At 39.5% G+C, this 21667-nt stretch overlaps 1 protein-coding gene across 2 annotated transcripts in view; it reads right to left on the reverse strand.

Annotated features, from left to right (window-relative positions):
• LOC132019773 (organic anion transporter 7-like) overlaps positions 1-21667 on the reverse strand; it is a 34246-nt gene that overhangs the window by 9195 nt on the left and 3384 nt on the right. For both annotated transcript variants that reach the window (XM_059403364.1, XM_059403354.1), the window contains 3 exons: positions 13051-13205; positions 12784-12952; positions 11751-11874 (listed from right to left, as the gene is read on the reverse strand). In XM_059403364.1, the coding sequence (XP_059259347.1) occupies positions 11751-11874; positions 12784-12952; positions 13051-13205 (448 nt within the window). The remainder of the gene's footprint in view (positions 1-11750; positions 11875-12783; positions 12953-13050; positions 13206-21667) is intronic.

Genomic DNA, 21667 nt, shown 5'->3' on the forward strand with positions numbered 1-21667 from the left:
CTGTGAGACTGGCCTAAATCATATCCAGTATCAGAGTAAACGTCTGGGAGATGCTGATGGGTTATTTCACACTGGCCATTCACTTTTGGTGAGCAGAGATGTGAGTTGTATTTCCGGAAGAATTTAGGGAGGTGATGTCAGGTCATTTATGGGAAGTCAAGGAGCAACTCGTACCTGGTAAAATTCTTAATTAAGAAAGAGGAAGCCTATATTCAAATGGGAGCCTGCTGGATCTTTGTTTTTTTAAATTAATCTTTTCTTTTTCTCTGATTGTCCTTTGCTAGTTAAAAAAAAACACAACTATTTGTGCCCATCATAACACCATGTGGGGGTGAAAAGCATGAAACTGCCCATTGTTGTCCTGGAATTAGCAGGTACAAATACACAAAAGCCCTTCGTTAAATTTTTAGATAGTTTGTAAAACAATCACCGTGATGCTGGTGGCTTTTGTTGACAATGGTGGTAGTATTCATACTACAGAAATTGATGATCACCACAAATTTGAGATCTATGGCTTTTTTCTCCCCTCCTATAATGTTAGGTGTTAAACATTTACTAGCACACCACTGGGTTGGCCCCTCTGCCGCCATTTGGACTGCTCTCAATTGGAAATTTAGTCATATCCCTGCTTGGTTTAAACCTGGCTAGTTTTACCTCAACCTGTAAGGCCCATTTCAAATGTAACTACATTCAAGTAGCTTTCAGCTCCTGCACATCTGTAATCCAGGCTATGTCCTTCTCTCGCTATTCACATTCCACCCTTGCTTTACTTCAGAGAGGCTTTTTCACTCTTCATGAAGCTGGCAGTGGATCTACCTGCAGACCCTGGCAAAAGGTTCACACATCCATGAGCCCAAGGAGCAGACCCACTGATCAACCCTGCTAACTGGCTTACCCAGAATCTCCAGCCAAGGTGAGTGGTGAAAGGCTTTTCCTGCTAAGCAGACTGTAAAGACTGGAAGACGCTACTGCTTCTTCAAATGCACAAATACCCTGGGATGATGGGTATTAAGGAGGCCACATGGTGAGAGGAGCATGGGTGTTACATGCAACTGATGAATCATTGAACACTACATCAAAATCTAATGAAAATTTTCAATTTTCCAAACCCCAATGAGATATCAACTCACACCTGTCAGAATGACTAAAATTAATAACACAAGAACCAGGTGTTGGCAAGGATGTGAAGAAAGGGGAATTCTCTTACATTGTTAGTGGGAATGCAAACTATTGCAGCCACTCTAGAGAATAGTATGGTGGTTCCTCAAAAAGCTAAGAATAGAATTACCCTATGATCCAGCAATTGCACTACTAGGTATTTACCCAAAGTGTACAAAAATACACATTCAAAGGAGTACATGCCCCCTGATGTTTATAGCAGCATTATCAACAACAACCGAACTAGGGAAAGAGCCCAAATGCCCATCAACTGATGAATAGATAAGGAAAATGTGGTATATAGGTATGTATGTGTGTGTGTATGTGTATGTATGTATATATATATATATATATATATATATATATATATATTTAGAAATACTACTTGGCCATCAACAGAATGAATTCTTGCCATTTGCTATGATATGGATGGAGTTAAAGTGTACTATGCTAAGGAAAATAAGTCAATCAGAGAAAGACAAATGCTATATGATTTCACTCTTTTGTGGAATTTAAGAAACAAAATGGATGAACATTTGGGAGGAGGAAAGGAGAGAGAGAGGGAAACAAATCATGAGACTCTTAAGTATAGAGAACAGGGTTGATGGAGGGAAGTGGTTGGAAGATGAGAGGGATGGGTAATGGGTATTAAGGAAGACATGTGTTATTATGAGCACTGGATATTATATATAAATGATGAGCCAATGAACTCTTCTCCTGAAACCAATATTGAACTGTATGTCAACTAACTAGAAATTTTTTTAAAATGTAGTCCAGAAATAAAAGCCTGACACCAGATGGCTTCACAGGTGAATTCTACCAAACATGTAAGTTATGAACACTGATCCTCCTCATTCTTTTCCAAAAAATAGAGTAAATACTAACAGATTTGTTTTATGAGTGCAGTATGACTCTGAAACCAAAGTCAGACAAAGACGCCATAAGGAAAGAAAACTACAGGGTAGTATCCCCAATGAACATAAGTGAAAAAATTATCAGCAACGTATTAGCCAGCCAACTTCAACAGCACACACAGGCTGCACACATGACTCAGTTGGATTTATTCCTGGGATGCAAGGATAATTCAACATATGCATATTTTTAAAATTGTGATACACCACATTAACAGAATGAAGGTTAGAAAACATTGAAGGTTAGAAAATATATGATCATCCCAATAGATGTAAAAAAGCATCTGACACCATTCAATCCACATCCATGATTTTAAAAACTTTCAAGAAATAAGGAACTTACCTTAAAGGTCATATATGAAAAGCCCACAGCTAACATTATACTCAATGGTGGAAAACTTAGAGCTTTTCCTCTAAGATCTGGAACCAGACAAGAATGATGCTTTAATTCAACATAGGATTGAGAAGTCCTAGCCAGAGCAATTAGATAAGAAAAAGAAACAGAAGGCATTCAAACCAGAAAGGAAGAAAAAAGATTATCTCTGGTGGCAGATGACATGATCTTTTATGCAGAAAACCCTAAAGACATCTCCAAATTTTGTTAGAAACAATACATGAATTCAGTTTCAGGACACAAGAGCAAAATACAAAAATTGGTTGCATTTCTATACACCAGCAACAGACTATCTGAAAATGAAATTAAGAAAACAATCCTGTTCAGGGCACCTGGGTGGTTCAGTCAGTTAAGCATCCAACTCCTGATCTCAGCTTAAGTTTTGATCTCAGGATCGTGAGTTCAGGCCCTACACGGGGCTCCACCCTGGGTGTGGTATTTTTTTAAAATCCTGTTTACAATAAATTCAAAAGTAATAGAGTCTTTAGAAATGAACTTAACCAGAGATGAAAAACTTGTATATTAAAAATTATAAACACTGAAGAAACAAATTAAAGCAGGCAAATAAAAAATGGAAAGATATCCCATATTCATGGATTGAAAGAGTTAATACTGTTAAAATACCCATAATACCCAAAGTGATCTATAGATTTAATAAAATCCCTATCAAAATCCTAATGGTATTCTTTACAGAAATAGAGAAAACAATCCTGAATTGATGGAAAGGATTTAAAATAGGCGGGATTCAGGAATCTCCAAAGTTCTAGGAGCAGGAAGTCCAGGAAGAAGAGTCTTGTAGTAGGTATGGCCAGGTCTGGGTACTTGCCTCTTGGATCAATCAACTTTAACCAACTTTTACCTCTGTCAGTTGACTCATTCTCAGATCATCTATTGGCCTTGTTCTTAAAATATGTTGGCAAAAAAAAAAAAAAAAAGCTTGCCCCATGCCTAGGAAAAGACAGGCCACCAGACTGAGGGTTCCACCAGACTGTTTTATCCAAAGGTAAAGAGGTGATTCCCTAAAAGAAAACTAGGTTGCAATCAGGAAGTACAAATAGTTAATGGGCAGCTCAAAATCAACAGTGGCTGCTAGAAGTTGTCAGCACCAAACCACAAAAGGCTTAGTGGGTCATATGGAGGGACGTTGACTTTTATCCTAAATTCAAGAGAGAACCTATAGATGTTGTTAGGCAGGAGAAGGTGGTTTAGAGGATCAGGCTTATGTTTCTAAAGTATCCTCTGGCTGTTTTTGGTTCCCCCCCCTAAAAATTTAATTTATTTGAGAGAGAGCATGCACAAGTGGGGGGAGGGGCAGAGGGAGAGAATCTCCAGCAGACTCCCCACTGAGCACAGAGCCTGATGGGGATTGAGTTGGACTCGATCTCAGGATCTTGAGATCATGACCTGAGCCAAAACCAAGAGTTGAATGCTTAACGGAATGAGCCATTAAGGTGCGCCACTCTAGCTACTTTCTGAGCAAGGGATGAGTAGAGAGCAACAGTGGAGGTGGGAGAGAAACTAGGCCAGAGGGAAGAAGGATGTGGACTATAGAGGTAGCAGTGGAGTTGAAAAATGGCTGGATGGATTCAAAATACATGTGGAGAATATATATATATATATATATATATATATAGTCTATGCGTTAGTGTTATTCTTTTTTTTTTTAGGATTTTATTTCTTTTTTTGACAGAGAGAGATCACAAGTAGGCAGAGAGGCAGGCAGAGAGAGAGAGGAGGAAGCAGGCTCCCCACTTGAGCAGAGAGCCCGATGTGGGGCTTGATCCCAGGACCCTGAGATCATGACCTGAGCCGAAGGCAGAGGCTTAACCCACTGAGCCATCCAGGCGCCCCTAGTGTTATTCTTTATACAGTCTTAATGTTTTTTAAATTTTGATTTCTGTTTTCCTCACAAGTGATTCACATATGTGAATGCTATAAAATGCATCAAATCCTTTAGAATGAAGTATCAAATAAATGTTTTTAAAAGAACAAAAAAAAGAAAGAACCAATCCTGAGTAGTCCAGGGTGGCAACATAGGAAGACCCTGAACTCACCTCCCTCATAGAACACACCGATCTATATCTCTTTATAGAGCAATTAATCCTGGAGAAGATCTGAGGGATGACTGAACAGCTTCTGCACAAGAAAAGATAGACCACGCAGAGAATGGCAAGAGAAATGGAGACACAATAACAAAGGGAGTTCCCACCTCAGACACTGCAAACTGCAGTGGGACTATGAGCAGACTTGTTGCCCTGGGGCACAGAAAAAAAAAGCCAGTTTAAAAGAGCATATGAAATATAAAAGGTTAAGCCCTACAACTTTGCCAAATGGCAGGGGAGCTACTGGAACTCTTTCCAGGTCAGAGAAGTTGGCAAGCACCAGGGTTTACATTTCCTTACAACCTTGACAGTGCAGATGGAGCAGGGTCCAGGCAGCTTCACCAGTCTACTGTCTCAGTAAGCCCTGGACCCCTAGCCCACACCAGCCTGCTATCCCACCAAGGTGGCCCAGTGTGGTGCACACCAAGACACCTCTGACCAACACTCATTAGTGCTCCAGCTGTCTCATCTATATGACACAGGTGCAAAGCCCTTTAGAACCCTCCAGGCCAGCACCACTCTGTTTCCAGATGACTTACCAGGGAATCCCCAGTGTAGAGCACCCCAGGACCTCCCACTCTAAACCCCCCTTTGTCCCAAATGATTTTCCAGGGCATCTCCTGAGTGAACTTCCCTGGACCACCTCTTCATCTGCACTGAACTCACGTCAGTTTCCACTGACCTTCCACAGTGTCCCCTGCACAGAGTGTCCTGGGACTCCCTAGCCTGCACCCACTTCAGCTTCAGAACTCACAGAGAGAACCAATGAGAGAATGTGCAGAGAGACCAGAGAATACCCCAGCTTGTCACCGCTTAAGATTCAGCTATCCTGCTAGGATGTCTTCTGCATGGAGAGCCCCCAAGAACCCCAGGCTTGCATTCACTTCAGCTCAGCTGTCCTTACAGGGAGCCCTCTGCATGGAGAACCCTGGGACACCCTGGCCCATGCCCACTTCAGCGCCAGGCAACCCACCAAGGACAGTCCCAAAACAGAATCCCTTGGGTCCCTAGCCCACACCAGCCACAGCTCTAGCCATACAGCACAAGTCACCAGGTACAGAGAGTCTACACAGGCAATAAGCATACACAGGATGATTCCTTCAAGTTTAGGAGAAGTAGGTGTTCCACATAATTCATAAAAACAAACACAAAAATCCAAGAAAAATTAGGAGACAAAGGAATATGCTCCAAATGAAAGAATAAGATAAAACCTCAGAAGAGGAACTAAATGAAATGGAGATAACCAATCTACCTGATAAGTTCAAAGTAGTGGTCATAAAGATGCTCATCAGACTGGAGAGAAGTGTGGATGAATTCAGTGAGAACTTTGACAAAGAGATAGAAAAAATATATATATAAAAAGAACTAATCGGGGATAAAGAATATAAGAACTGAAATGAAAAAGACACTAGAGGGAATAAACAGTAGATTAGAGGATGTAGAAGAACATGTCAGTGATCTGGAAGACAGGATAATGGAAAACACACTGAAAGCAACAATAAAAAAGAATTTTTCAAAAATGAGGATAAGTTATGGGATCTCTTGAATAACACCAAGTGAACAAACATTCACATTATAGGGGCCCCAGAAGAAGAAAAGAGAGGAAGGGGCAAAAAAAAAAAAAAAACCCACATTTATTTGAAGAAATAATTGCTGAGAAACTCCCTAACCTGGGAAAAGAAACACATATCCAAATTAAGGAAGCCAGAGAACCCCAATTAAGATGAACCCAAGGAGTTCCACACAATGATACAATAATTAAAATACCAGAGATTAAAGATAAAGAGAGAATTTTTAAAGTAGCAAGAGAGAAGCTACTAGTTACATACCAGGAGGAACCCCATAAGACTATCAGCTGATTTTTAAGTAGAAACTTTGCAGGCCAGAGGGGAGTGGCATGATGGCATGATAGAGTCAAAGTGTTGAAAAGAAAAAAAAACCCTACAACCAAGAATACTCTACCCAGCAAGATTACCATTCAAAAGGGAAGGAAAGAAAAGGAGTTTCCCAGACAAACAAAAGTTTTATAAGCTCATCAGCACCAGGGGCACCTAGTTTAAGTATCTGACTCTTGGTTTCAGCTTAGATCGTGATCTTAGGGTCACGAGATTGAGCCCTGTGTGAGGCTCTGTGCTTAGCACAGAGTCTGCTTAAAATTTATCTCCACACGGGTGCCTGGGTGGCTCAGTGGGTTAAGCCTCTGCCTTCAGCTCAGATCATGATCTCAGGGTACTGGGATGGAGCCCCGCATCAGGCTCTCTGCTCAGCGGGAAGCCTTCTTCCCTCTCTTTCTCTGCCTGCCTCTCTGCCTACCTGTGATCTCTGTCTGTCAAATAAATAAATAAAATCTTTAAAAAAATAAAAAAGGATTTCTCTCCCTCTCCTTCTGCATCAGCCACCACACATGTGCACATGCTCTCTCTATTAAATAAATAAATAATCTTTTTTAAAAAGCTCATCACCTGTGAAGTGTGTAAACCTGGTGATTCACAGACCTGTACCCCTGGGGATAAAAATATATGTTTATAAAAAATAAAAAATAAAAAATAAATTTAAAAAAAAAGGCTCATCACCAATAAATTGGCCTTGTGAGAAGTGTTAAAGGGACTTCTTCTTTTTTTTTTTTAAGATTTTATTTATTTATTTGACAGAGAGAGATCACAAGTAGGCAGAGAGGCAGGCAGAGAGAGAGAGGGAAGCAGGCTCCCTGCTGAGACTCGATCCCAGGACTCTGAGATCATGACCTGAGCCGAAGACAGCGGCTTAACCCACTGAGCCACCCAGGCGCCCCTTAAAGAGACTTCTTTACATGGAAAAGAAAGGACCATAATTAGAGGTGAGAAGATTCTGGAAGGAAAAAATCTCATGTGTAAAAGCAAACATACAGTAAAGGTAGAGGGCAATTACTTACAAAGCTAGTATGAATGTTAAAAGATAAAAGTAGTATGTGCCTTGGTGAGTGCTGTGAAGTGTGTAAACCTGGAGATTCACAGACCTGTACCCTTGGGGATAAAAATATGTGTTTATAAAAAATAAAAAATTTTTTTAAAAAGATAAAAGTAGTAAAATCAATTACATGTAAAGAATTGGCACTGGGTGTCCGTGCCAAGTGTCATATGCAAACAGCGAATCATGGAACACTACATCAAAAACTAATGACATACTGTATGGTTACTAACATAACATAATTTTTAAAAAGAATTAGTTATGGGGGCTCACACAGTAATTAGATGTAAAACACGGTGCTATATACATAAAATATGGAGAAGGAAATAAAAAGGAAGTTCTTTTAGAATGTGTCCAAACTTAAGTGGTCATCAACTTAATATAGACTACTATATATTTAGGATGCTATATATGAACCTCATGAAAACCATAAACCAAAACCTGTAATAGATACACAAAAAAATAAAGAGAAAGAAAGCCAAGCACAACATTAAAGAAAGTCATCTATTACAGGAAAAGAGAACAAAAGAAGAAGAAAGGAACAGAGAAAGACAATAAAACAACCAGAAAACAATAAACAAAATGGCAAGAAATACATCTAGATCAACAATTACTTTAAGTGTAAATCATCTAAAGTCTCCAATCAAAAGACATATGGTGGAAGAATGGATTTTAAAAGACAAGACCAAAAATAAATAAATAAATAAAAGACAAGACCCCCCCCCCTCCATATGCTGCTTCCAAGACACTCACCTCAGACCTAAAGAAACATACAGACTGAAAGTGAAAGAATGGAAAAAGATATTCCATGCAAATGGAAGCAAAAAGAAAAAAAGGGGGGCCAGGTAGCAATACTTATGTCAGACAAAATAGACTTTTAAAAAAGATGGTAACAAGAGGTAGAGAGGGCATTACCTAATGATAAAGGGAACAGTTCAATAAGAGGATATAACACTGTTGATGGGAATGTAAATTGGTGCAGAAACAGCATGGAGGGTTCCTTCCAAATTAAAAATAGAGGGGCACCATGGGGGCTCAGTCAGTTGAGAATCTGACTCTTGATTTCAGTTCAGGTCATGATCTCAGGGTCCCTGGATTAAGACCCACATTTGGCTCCATGTTCAGCTGGAAGTCTGCTTGAGGATTTCCCTCCCTCTTCCTCTGCCCCGACCTCTCCCTGACTCACCATGCATGTTCACGCTTTCTCTAAAATAAATAAATAAATCTTTAAAAAATTTAAAAATAGAAATAGCATGAGATCCAGTAATTCCACTACTAAACATTTACCCAAAGAAAACCCCTGTGTTTATTGCAGTGTTATTGCAATAGCCATGATATGGAAGCAGTGTAATGTCCACTGATAGATGAATGGATAAAGAAGGTGTGTTTATGCATAATACATATGTATGTATATGACATATATATTAATGGAATATTACTCAGCCATAAAAATAGAATGAGATTTTGCCATTTGTGGCAATCTGGATGGACCTGGGGGGATATTATGGTAAGTGAAATAAGTCAGACAAAGACAAATACCATACATTTTCACTTATGTTTGGAATCTAAAAAATTAAAACAAAAAGGTGAAACAGATGAATAAATATAGAAAACAAACCAGTGGTTGTCAGAGGGATGGGAGGTGAAGAGATGGGCAAAATGGATGAAGTGGAGTGGAGGGTATAGGCTTTCAGTTATGGGATGAATAAGTCATGAAGTAGGGAAGTACAGCATGGAGAATATAGCCAATGGTGGGGTGCTAGCACTGTATGGGGACAACAGCTAAACTTGTGAGCATAGTATAACATAGAGCTGTTGACTCACTATGCCATATACCTGAAACCAATGCAATGTTGTATGTCAGCTGTTCCTCACTAGAAGAAAGAAAACACAAGCACTGATAAATTATTGACTACTACATCTGAAACTAACGATGTACTGTATGTGGGCTAATTGAATTTAAATTTAAAAAAGAAAAAAAAAGCAATCCTAAAATTCATATGGAAACACAGAGGACCCTTAACAATCAAAGAACTTATGAACAGAAACAAAACCGGAGGCATCACATGTTTTGATGTCAAAATATATTACAAAGCTACAGTATGGTACTAGTATAAAAACAAACATATAGCCCAATGGAACAGAATAGCATTAGACTAAGCATACACAGTCACTTGATCTCGGACAGTGGTGACAAGAATTCACACTGGGGACAGAATAGTGTTTTCCATGAATGGTGTTGTGGAAAACAGATACTGACATGCAAAAGATTGAAACCGGAAATATCTTACATTGTACACAAAAATCAACTCACAAAGGGTTAGAGACTAAGATGTAAGATCTGAAACAAAGAAGCAGAGAACAGAATAGTATTTGCCAGATGCTGGGGGGCGTGGAAAACCAGGACATACTTGTCAAAGGGTACAAAGTTTCACTTATGTGAGATCAGTTCTAAGGATTCACTGTATAGTATAGTGTCTCTAGTTACAGTGCTATACTATATATTGAAAATTTGCTATTAGGAGGTCTTGCATTGAGTTTTATCACAAAAATAATGAATAAAAAGGGCAGGAGAAAGTTTCAGGCGATGATGGATATGTTTATTGCATGGGTTGTGGTGTCGACATTTGGATGTATACTTATTAGTTTCATCAACTTGTATATATTAAATACATGCAGCTCTTTGTATGTTAGTCATACCTCCATAAAGTTGGGTTTTTATAAAAGATTTTATTTAAATTCAAGTTAGTTAACATATCATATTATTAGTTTCAGGGGTAGAATCTCGCTATTCATCACTCGCATAAAGTGGTTTTAAGAAAAATCCTTCAGATGTGCCATTGAACATGTCTTCAAACATGTTTTATTGCTCCTCTTTGACTGTCAAGACCCTAACCCTTTCCTTTTCCAATTAAACAGGGGACGATGATGGTTCCTTGTCTCTAGGAGAATCCTTTCCATTCCCCTACCATCGCAAACAGAAAGGTTAAAGTTAAGCCCCAAAGAATTATAAACAGGATCTTGAGATATTTGCACACATATGTTCACTGCAGCACTATTCACAATAGCCAAACCAAGGAAACCAACTGAATGTCCACCAGTGGATAAATGGGTAAAGAAAATGTGATGCATACATAAAAAAAGAATATGATTCATTCATAAACAGAGGAAGTCCTGCTAGGTGCTACAATAGGTGAATCTCAAGGAAGTTTTGTTAAATGAAATAAGGCAGTCCCAGAAGGAAAAATACTGCACAATTCCACTTATATGAAGTATATAAAATATTAAAATAAATAAAACAATAAATAGAATTGTGGTTATCAGGGAGCAGGGAGAAGGAACATGGGAGATTGCTATTCAATGGGTATAGAGTTTTAGTCATGCAAGACAAAAAAGTTTGAGAGATCATTGTATTTACAATTACAACACTGTTATTATACAGTTAAAAGTTTAAGAAGCCAGATCTCATAATATGTGTTAATTTTAAGATGTCCTGATTTTTCTCTTATTAATACTAAACTAATAAATACTAATACTAATAAAAATGGAATTCCGTCCCATACTGCAATTTAGGATCAAGCACCATGACTAGCACATTATAATTTTCTGATAAATAATGTACATGTTCATGATAGGCTGAAGGGTTTACTTAATGATCCATAACAATAACTGTCATCCAGGCCCGCAGTGGCCGGGGGAGACTTCTCTGGAACTTGTCATGCTCTTGGAACTTGTAATAAATAGAATGTAAACTCCACAAAGCAGAGGTATGGACTATTGTGGCCAATGCCATGTTTCCTGGAGAGAACAGAGGGGTCCATAGAGGCACGGGGTAACTACCATGGGTGAAAGAGTGTATGACCAAGTTGCCATGTTCTATTTTGCATGGTCACTAAGCCTCCCTTCTACTGGTCTTACTTTCCTCAAAAAAAGGCCATCAGAATATGAATGGAAAGAAATGGTTTCATTTGTATTACTTTCTTTAACAAATACACAATCTTTATGATTATAAACACTAAGAGCTATCTGCTCTTATTGAGTAAAAATATCTTGTGTTCAGTTCCCAGCAACAGGATATTCTCTTTATATCAACTCAGACAACGTGGATGGCCACTGAGAACCAGGACAATGAGGTAAGAGGACCCGAAGCCAGAACTGTGTCCCCACCTTTTATTCACCCTATAGACACCAAGGTCACAGGTTTCCTATACCCCATAACCCACTTCTCTTCCTATTCACCTCCACGGTGAGGGCTTCTCCAGCATTCTTCCTTCCGTTCCTCTGTGCAGCTTTTCTCAGTGCCTTTAAGCCCTCCTCGAATTTGTTGGTGATAACCAGCCACCGAGCAGACTCTACCAGCCACCTGATCAAAGAAGACAGAGGTGCAGCCATATGTGTCCATATGCTTTGTCCTGAAATGCCTCTCCCTTCCCATCTAATATCTACCTCTTGTTCTGTTATACCAGGAAACACAAACTTACGTTCCTCTTTACCATAACTAGAAAACTGGGAGGATGACCTCTCCATGCAGTACCTTTTCACTACCGGCAATATAAAGCAGGAGTCATATTACCCCCTCACTCTTATTCTCGGGAATATTTTCAGGTTTGGCAAATAAAAATAGTGTGTCTAGTTAAATCTGAATTGAGATAAATAGTGCCTACTCATCCTGAAAAGTATTTGTTGTTTATGTGAAATTTTACTTGAATAAAACACCCTATATTCTATCAGGCTGAGAAATAGAAATACAGAACTCTCAGATAAAGAGAAATTTCATGGGGTACCTGGGTGGCTCCGTGGGTTAAAGCCTCTGCCTTCGGCTCAGGTCATGATCCCAGGATTCTGGGATGGAGCCCCATATCAGGCTCTCTGCTCAGCAGGGAGCCTGCTTCCTTCCTCTCTCTCTCTGCCTGCCTCTCTGCCTACTGTGATCTCTCTCTGTCAAATAAATAAATAAAATCTTTAAAACAAGAGAAAGAGAGAGAAATTTCACATAAACTGTGAATAATTTTTAGTGTAGCTATGCTCCATGCAATATTTGGAATATTCTACAAAAAGATTTTGTTGTTTACCTGAAATTCAAACTTAACTGAATGTCCTTGAAATTATCTGGCAACTCTACCCATTCAGTTCCTTGAAATGTGCATAGGCCTTACTAAGAGAGCATGTGCTCGAGTTCTTAACTAAGAACCAAACAGAATTCACAGGACCTGATTCCATGTATCTTGCACCCCAGGATCCTCTAAGACAAAGGGAAAAATAAAGCCTTTACCTTGAGAAAAGAAAAGAGACAAATAATGGTGCAGAGACCACCAGCTGAAGGGTGTACCAGTCTCGAATGGCAAAAGCCAGTCCTCCCAGGATCATCTGTCCTATGCAAGGCGTGCAGACTGCCACCGTTATTCCCAAGGCTTGGAATCGGGGCACTGTCCATTCTACAACTGACAGAAAACACAAACAGGATTTTGAATTCCAAGATGGAGTCTCAAAGTCGAAGTCCAGGCTTGGAAAATGTCAAAGACGCCACGTGTTTACTTACGCAGCATAATATTATTCATCATGATGCTCACGGTAGAGCAGCCAGCCAGGAAGCGTAGCACACAGTAAATGACAAAGGTGGGCGCAAAGGCTACGCAAGTGTCAGCAACAGCCAGCTGGAGGAAACACCACTTGAGAATTAACTTCCTCCCAAACCTGAGGAAGGGGAACAGGTTAGATGGGGGAATAAGAGCAACCTGTGGGGAAAATTAACAAAAAAGAAGGCACACATTGAAATTTAGTGCATGTTTTGATAAGTGAAACTTTGCCCTTGGAACTTGAAAAGATCAAGAGCTAGTTAGTCATCAGGAGATCATCCCAGAAGTAACCCTCCTGTTGGTAAATAGATACTGAGTGTAACAAAGCTTCTTCCCCAGTCTGTTACCAGAACTTTGAGACCCACTGAAGTCATATGAGACAGATTGCAATCCTGGAAATTTTAACACATCACAAAGGTCCCTTGTACTAACAGAGACAGATGACACACTAGACTCTGTGCAGTTTCTAGAACATGAGGAGCTGCATGGACTGAGTTGCATCCCCTGCCTCCACCCCAGTTCATATATTGAAGACCTAATACCCAGTGAAATAGTATTTGGGGATGTGCTTTGTGGTAGCTAATTAGGTTTCTATGAGGTCATGAGAGGGGGGTTCTTATGATGGAGTTAGTGCCCTTATAAGAAGAGAGAGTGCTGTCCTCTTTCTGCCATGTGAGGCTAAAGCAAGAAGGCAGCTGTCTTGAAGTCAGGAAGACAGCTCTCACCAGGGACCAAATCTCTCTGCACCTAGATCTTGGACTTCACAGCTTCTGGAATTTGAGAAAATAAATTTATGTTGTCTAAGCCGCCTGGTTGCTGGTGTTTTATTGTGGTAGCTTGAGCTCACTAAGACAAGATCTAAATCTATACTTGGGGACTCTGGGACCATGCAGGTCATAAACACACTATATGAAAGGATCATCCAGGGAACAATGCAGTAAACTTGCTGATGGGTTGTGTTAGAGCCTGTCTCTGCTCAGTCTGGCTTTATAGGCCTAGAACACGTTTCTCTAAAGAAGGGAGCCACAACTCAGAGAACTTAGTTTAGAGTGAATTGTCAGAGGAAAAGATTAGGTAAGATGAGGGAAAGAAACAGAGAAGAAGAAAGTATTTTTATTTTATTTATTTTTAAAAAGATTTTATTTACTTATTTGAGAGAGAGCACAGGGGGGGGGGGGGGGGTGGCAGGCAGAGAGAGAGGGAGAAGCAGACTCCCTGCTAAGCAGGGAGCCCAATGTGGGGCTCAATCCCAAGACTCTGGGATCATGACCTGAGTCAAAGGCAGACATTTAACCAACTGAGCCACCCCAAGAAGGTATTTTTAAAAAGGAAGGAGAATTCAGTGTTTCAGTTTTCTGGGAGAGAGGACCTTTCTCTGGACAATGTAGACGAGACACCTGTGCTGGTTCTGTATGGCCAGGAATGGACAAACAGTGGGATTGCACAAAAACCCTGAAATCCTTGCTATGTTTACAGAATATTTCCATTATAACATAGTGTTAAATCTTTTATATTCTGAGTATTTATATTATATACACTCACATTTCCATTTGAAATGGAATAAAATCTAGATAAAGAAATGCTACGGTTAATGAAACTATGTAATGACAACTATTGGAAAGTTTGGTCAGTCAAAATGAAAAGCAGCTGTATTAAAGATATATCATGTAGTGGTATCTAGGGGCGCCTGGGCGGCTCAGTTGGTTAAGTGTCTGCCTTCTGCTCAGGTCACGATCCCAGGATCCTGGGATCAAGCCCCATGTCCAGCTCCTTGCTCAGGAGGGAGTCTGCTTCTCTCTCTTCCCCTGCTCATGCACACTCTCTCTCTCAAATAAATAAACAAAACAAAAAACCTTTAAAATACAGTGATATTTAGAGCAGCAGGCATTTGGTAACAGTGTGGTTGTCCATCACCAAAAAATGGATAAGGAACGTCATCATGGATCTTCACTGTAGAGCACAGTGCGCCAATTAGAGGAATGAACTAGAAATATACATAGGAATGTGCATGTACCTCAAAAAACATAGCAATGGGTACAAAAGAGAAAGTATAAGATAATAACACATTTACAGGGGTGCCTGGGTGGCTCAGTGGGTTAAGCCTCTACCTCCAGCTCAGGTCATGATCTCAGGGTCCTTGGATCGAGTCCCACATCAGGCGCTCTGCTCAGCAGAGCCCACCCCTCTGCCTCTCTGCCTACTTGTGATCTCTCTGCCTGTCAAATCAATACATAAAATCTTTTAAAAAACACATTTACATACCTCTGTGAATTAAAATATATGTAAACCAATATCATTTATTTTGGCAAAAAGCACATATGAATTTAAAGAAATACAGTTAATGCATTATAATAACCCCTGTTGGGAAGAAGGAACTGGGATTGGGACATAAGGGAAGAAATGAAACACATATATACAAACATGAAAGGAATTCATGGCCAAACTAATGATGACACTGTCTCATGAAATGAGTATAATTCAACTGTCTGTAATTGATAGTCAAAGGAAGAACAATTTGTGCCATGCAAAATAGAAAGATGATTGTTTCATTAATTATTGATTATGCAATTTGGTTGTATGTACACCAATTTTTTTTCTTCCCAGATGTTGAGGAAGATGACTCTTCCTGGCCTTCTATTTAAGTTAGAGTCACAGGTCTGCATTCTGACCATGGATTGTGGAGAGAAGTGACCAAGGCCACTTCCAGGCCTGTTCATACAAGGTCCACTTGGGTCCTGCTCATTCTCTTGGACAGCATGGCTGGAAACAAAAAAGGTGCAGATGAAAAAGTCACACAATGGAAGATGCTGGTTCCCTGAGCCACTGCTCAGAGGATGGGGGAGCCACATGACCCATACCACGCTGTGAGGACAGTGAGAATCATGATTTTATTAAAATCCCAATTTTGATTCTAGGGTTCTTACTGTAACTAGCTACGTTGGCTAACACAGTAATGTTAGAATAATTGTGTTTGATGACGTAACTAGAGAAGTTTTAGATGTGTATATTGTTTTTGGTATAGTTTTCTCTACTTTATTTGAAAAAAATATTTTATTTGAGGAGTGCCAGAGTGACTCAGTCAGTTAAATGTCCCACTCTTGGTTCTGGCTCAGGTCATGATCTCAGAGTCGAGAGATTGAGCCCCAAGTCAGGCTCTACACAGGGTGTGGAGTTTACTTAAGATTCTTTTTATCCCTCTTCCTCTGCCCCTCCCCCCAAGACTCTGTCTAAAATTTTTTTTTAATTGGAAAAGAAAACATGATGTAGAACTGTAAACATATGCGTTAAAAGAGGTTACAAAATTATGTATACATTTTTACCAATTTTATTTAAAACATATATTTCTGATGTATGTGGCTCCCAGTTGAGTGGACTTGTTCATAGCTCTTTATTTTGAAAATTGTCAGATATGAAAGTTTAAATGAATACTGCAATGAACACTGCTGTAAATCTCAAGCGGATTCACCACTAGAGAACATTTTGCTATATTTGCTGTATTTCTTTGCCTTTGTGAATACACACACACACACACACACACACTTTCTTTTTCTGTTGAACCATCTGAATGGCAGTTACAAACCACGTGACACATCACTCCTAGTTTTTTTTTTTAGCATGCATGTATTAAAAAACACAAGTAGTTTCTAAGGATGCCTGGCTGGCTCAGTTGGTTAAGTGTCCGACTTGATTTTGGCTCAGTTCATGATCTCAGGTTCTTAAGATCAAGCCTCTTGGCGGGCTCCCTACTCAGCAGGAAATCGGCCTGAGATTCATTCTCTCTCTCTCTCTCTCTCCCTCTGCCCCTCCCCTGCCACTTACCTCTCTCAAATAAATAAAACTTTAGAATCTCCTTGGTTGGCCATATATTCCCCTTTAATGGGACAGTCATGGGAAGATGGCAGCTTGGGTATTTATTAGATGAATGTAATCTTGGCCAGGGCTTATATTTGGGACAGAATGTTTTCAAGCAAGTCCATACTCAGCACTGTTTTCCTCTACTTGAAATCTCCATGACTAATAGGCACTTCCAATTTATTACACCCCAAACAGAAGTCTTAACTTTCTACTCATATATGAGTCATTTCCTATTTTCCTTCATTTCATGATATTAGCATGTATCCATTTGCTCTGGCTGAAGATACAGATACAATCCTTGATCTTCTTTTTGCCACACCAAAGCCTCCTTCTTAAAAACCAGAAACCATCAGGAAACTGTTGCATCTCCCTACCAAGTATGTTCCAAAGAGAGCTACTTGTTACCATTTCCAAGACACCTTCCTAATTGAAACTCCCATCATCTTTCCTAAGGATTATTTTGATAGCCTCTTAAATGTTTTCTCTACCCCCCACTCTGGCTCTCCCACTTAATTATCAATGGAGCATCAAGAATGATATTTTATAAATACTCTATCATAATAATTCTCTTAAAAGGCTCTGATGGGTACCTTTCAGGTTACAGGAATAAGGTCTTAAACCCTACTGCTTGTCTTTCACTCCTTCAGAAAAGACACATGTACAGAGCACAAAAAGTAACTACCTGAGCTTAGTTGAGAGTGAACAGAAGCAGGTAGATTGTGGTGGGGAGTGTTTGCTCTTGTTGAAGAGGGCAGATGGAGACCAATACAAGGAAGATCCTATTTCCAGAGCTATTAGCCTGGAATAAGGGGCAACCCACACAGTGAGAGAAGTGAATGGCATGCATTTTGTGATCTGGGGAACCAGGTCACAGAAGGTGGGAAACTGGGAACATCAAAGGGAGTGAGGGTCCCAGCAAGGGAAAGTGGCAAAGAGAGGATCCTTCAATTGTGTCTACCACACATCCCCTAAATAGCCCCGAGAGTAAGTACATGCAGAATAAGCTCAAAGCAAGTCAACTACAGACAAAGATCTGAACTGAGGTTGGAACTTCTGCATAAGAAATAGATTTTAGTGGTGTCTGGGTGGCTCAGTTGGTTAAGCCTCTGCCTCTGGCTCAGGTCATGATCTCAGCGTTCTGGGATCATGCCCCATGTTCGGATCTCTACTCAGCAGGAGTCTGTTTCTCTCCCCCCCCACCACCCTTTTTCTCTCAAATAAATAAATAAAATCTTTTTTTTTAAAAAAAGGAAAAACCTTAAAAAAAAAAAAAAAAAGGAGCGCCTGGGTGGCTCAGTGGCTTAAGCTTCTGCCTTCGGCTCAGGTCATGATCTTGGGGTCCTGGGATCAAGTTCCTCATCGGGCTCACTGCTCAGCGGGAGTCTGCTTCCTCCCACCCGCCACTTGCCTCTCTGTCTACTTGTGATCTCTCTCTGTCTGGGTCAAATAAATAAATAAAATCTTCAAAAAGAAAGGAAATAGATTTTAGTTCAGTCTGAGGCTTGAAAATTTTCTGCTAAAATAAAGGAATCAGTATTACTGGTGAGTAATAATGGAAAATAGAATCTTCGCAACTTAATATTTATAATATTCAAGATATTATTTATAATATCCTACTATGTGAAGAATGAAGAAAATGGAACTCCATTCCCTAGAGAATGGAAATCTTTTGGATTTCTGCTGAAAGTAGAGAAAATTTAGGACTAACCAACAAGGATTTTAAAGTGGTCATAGAACAATTCTCAAAGAGAAATAATCTATGATTTTAGCCTATGAAATGCAAAGCTTAGAAAGAGACATTCTCATAGGGGCAGCAATATAGGTAAGCCAAAGTTATTGAAATTCAAGAGCTGAAAAAGAAGTTTCTAATACAAAAAATTCCCTGGATGGATTTAACAATCATGTGGACACAGGAGAGAGACTATGTGAAGATGGATCGATAGGGTTTATAGAAGGGAACGAGCAGAGAGAAATAACGATTTGAGAGAATGAGCAAAGAGCCTCAGTGCTATTACTCCAGGAAGCAGTAAACAGTTCCTGTAAAAAGCCAGATAATTATCATTTTAGGCTTTGTGATCCACATTTTCTTATTTTTTCTTTTCTTTATTAAAATACGTTTTGTATTTCTTTTTTAAAGATGGACTATTTTTTTTTTGTATAAGCTATAATTCTTTTTTTCTTCCATCTTGTTTTATTTTTTTAGTGTTCCAAGATTCATTATTTATGCACCACGCCCAGTGCTCCATGCAACACATACCCTCCTTAATACCCACCACAAGGCTCACCTAACCCCCCACCTCCTCCCCTCCGAAAACCTCAGTTTGTTTCTCAGAGTCCACAGTCTCTCACAGTTCATCTCCCCCTCTGATTTCTCCCAATTAACTTTCCACTCCTTCTCCTAATGTCCTCCATGTTATTCCTTATGATAGACTATTTTTAGAGCAGTTTTAAGTTGGCTGCAACACTGAGCAGAAAGTACAGAGATTTCCCATATATCCTGTCCCATTGCACACACAGCTTCCCTACCCATCAATATCCTGCACCAAGTGAGACATTTGATATAATTGAGCCTACATTGATGCATCATTATTCCCCAAAGTCCATAGTTTACATTGGGGTACAGTCTTAGTGTTGTACATTCTATGGCTTTCAACAAATGTATACTAACAGGTACCCACCATTACAGTCTCCTGTAGAGTAGTTTCACTGATCTAAACCTCTGTAATGTGCCTATTTATTTCTTTGTCCCCTGCCCACCACTCATCTTTTTACTGCCTCTACAGTTTTTCCTTTTCCAGAATGTCACAGAGTTGAAATCATACAGTGTATAGCCTTTTCAGATCGGCTTTCACTTCGTTTTATGCAACCAAGACTCCTCCATGTCTTCTCATAGCTAGACTGTTCATTTGCTTTTAGGACTGAATAATATTGCATTGTTAGATGTATTATGGTTTATTTATGCATTCACCTACTGAAAGGAATGGTGGTTGCTTCCAAGGTTTGACAATTATGAAGAAATCTAAGCCTCTGCACAGCAAAGGAAACAGTCAACAAAACAAAGAGGAAACCCACAGAATGGGAGAAGATACTTGCAAATGACACTACAGATAAAGGGCTGATATCCAAGATCTATAAAGAACTTCTCAAACTCAACACCCGAAAAACAGATAATCAAGTCAAAAAATGCACAGAAGGTTTGAGCAGACACCTCTCCAAAGAAGACCTACAAATGGCTAACAGACATATGAAAAAGTGTTCACATCATAAGCCATCAGGGAAATTCAAACCGAAACTACATTGAGATACCACCATATACCAGTTAGAATGGCAAAAATCAACAAGGCAAGAAACAACAAAGCTCCAACAAACGTTAGAGGAGCTGTGGAGAAAGGGGAATCCACTTACACTGCTGGTGAGAATGCAAATTGGTGGAGCCATTTTGGAAAACAGTGTGAAGATTCCTTAAAAAACTAAAAATAGAACTACCCTGGGACCCAGAAATTGCACTACTGGGTATTTACCCCAAAGATACAGATGTGAAAAGAAGGGGCCCTGCACCCCAGTGTTCATAGCAGCAATGTCCACAATAGACAGACTTTGGAGAGCTGAGATGACCTTCAACAGACAAATGGATAAAGATGTGGTATATATGTACAATAGAATATTGTGCCTCCCTCAGAAGGATGAATACCCACCATTTGCACCAACATGGATGGGACTGGAGGAGATTATGCTGAGTGAAATAAGTCAAACGAGGTTAATTATCATATGGTTTCACTTCCTTGTGGAAAATAAGAAATAGCATGGAGGACATTAGGAGAAGGAAGAGAAAAATGAAGGAGGAGAAATTGGGGTGGGAGCTGAACCATCAGAAACTATGGACTCCAGGAAACGAACTGAGGCTTTTAGAAGGGAGGAGGTGGGGGATAGGTGAGCCGGGTGATGGGTATTAAAGAGGCATGGATTGCATTGAGCACTGGGTGTTATACACAAATAATGAATCATGGAACACTACATCAAAAACTAATGATGGACTGTAGTGACTAACATAACACAATAAAAAAAGATTATATTTTGGATTAAAACCCCTTTTTCAGATAAATCTCTTGCAAGTATTCTTCTTCCTGGCCTGTGACTTGTCATCTTATTCTCTTGATTTTGTTCCTTTTTCATTGCAATATAATATGTAAAAAATATAATTTGCCATTTTCACCACTTTAAAGTTATAAATTACTGGGATTAGTTAGATTCACAATGTTGTGTAACCACTATCCACTGCCAGAAATTTTCAAAATCTTCAGCAGAAACTCTGTGTCCATTAGGCAATAACGTCCCAGTCCTCTTTTCGCCACCCTCTGGTATCTCTAACCTACCTTTTCTCTATGTATCTGCCTATTCTAGTTATTTCATAGAAGTGAAAACAGTATCTGTCCTCTTGTGCCTGTCTTATTTTGCTTTGTATAATATTTTCATGGTTCATCTGTATTACAGTATGGACCAAAAATTTATTTCTTTTTATGGCTGAAAAGCATTCCATTGGATATACACATCCCCTTTTATCCCTTCAGCCATTGATGGATTCTTGGGTTGTTTCTGCTTTCTGGCTGTTGTGAATAATGCTGCAATGACATTGTTGTGTAAATACTTGTTTGAGTCCCTTTTTCAATTCTTTTGGTTTTATACCTAGCAATGGAATTGCTAGGTCATATGGTTTCTCTGCATTTA

Source organism: Mustela nigripes, chromosome 1, assembly GCF_022355385.1.
Source record: "Mustela nigripes isolate SB6536 chromosome 1, MUSNIG.SB6536, whole genome shotgun sequence".
NCBI lineage: Eukaryota > Metazoa > Chordata > Mammalia > Carnivora > Mustelidae > Mustela > Mustela nigripes.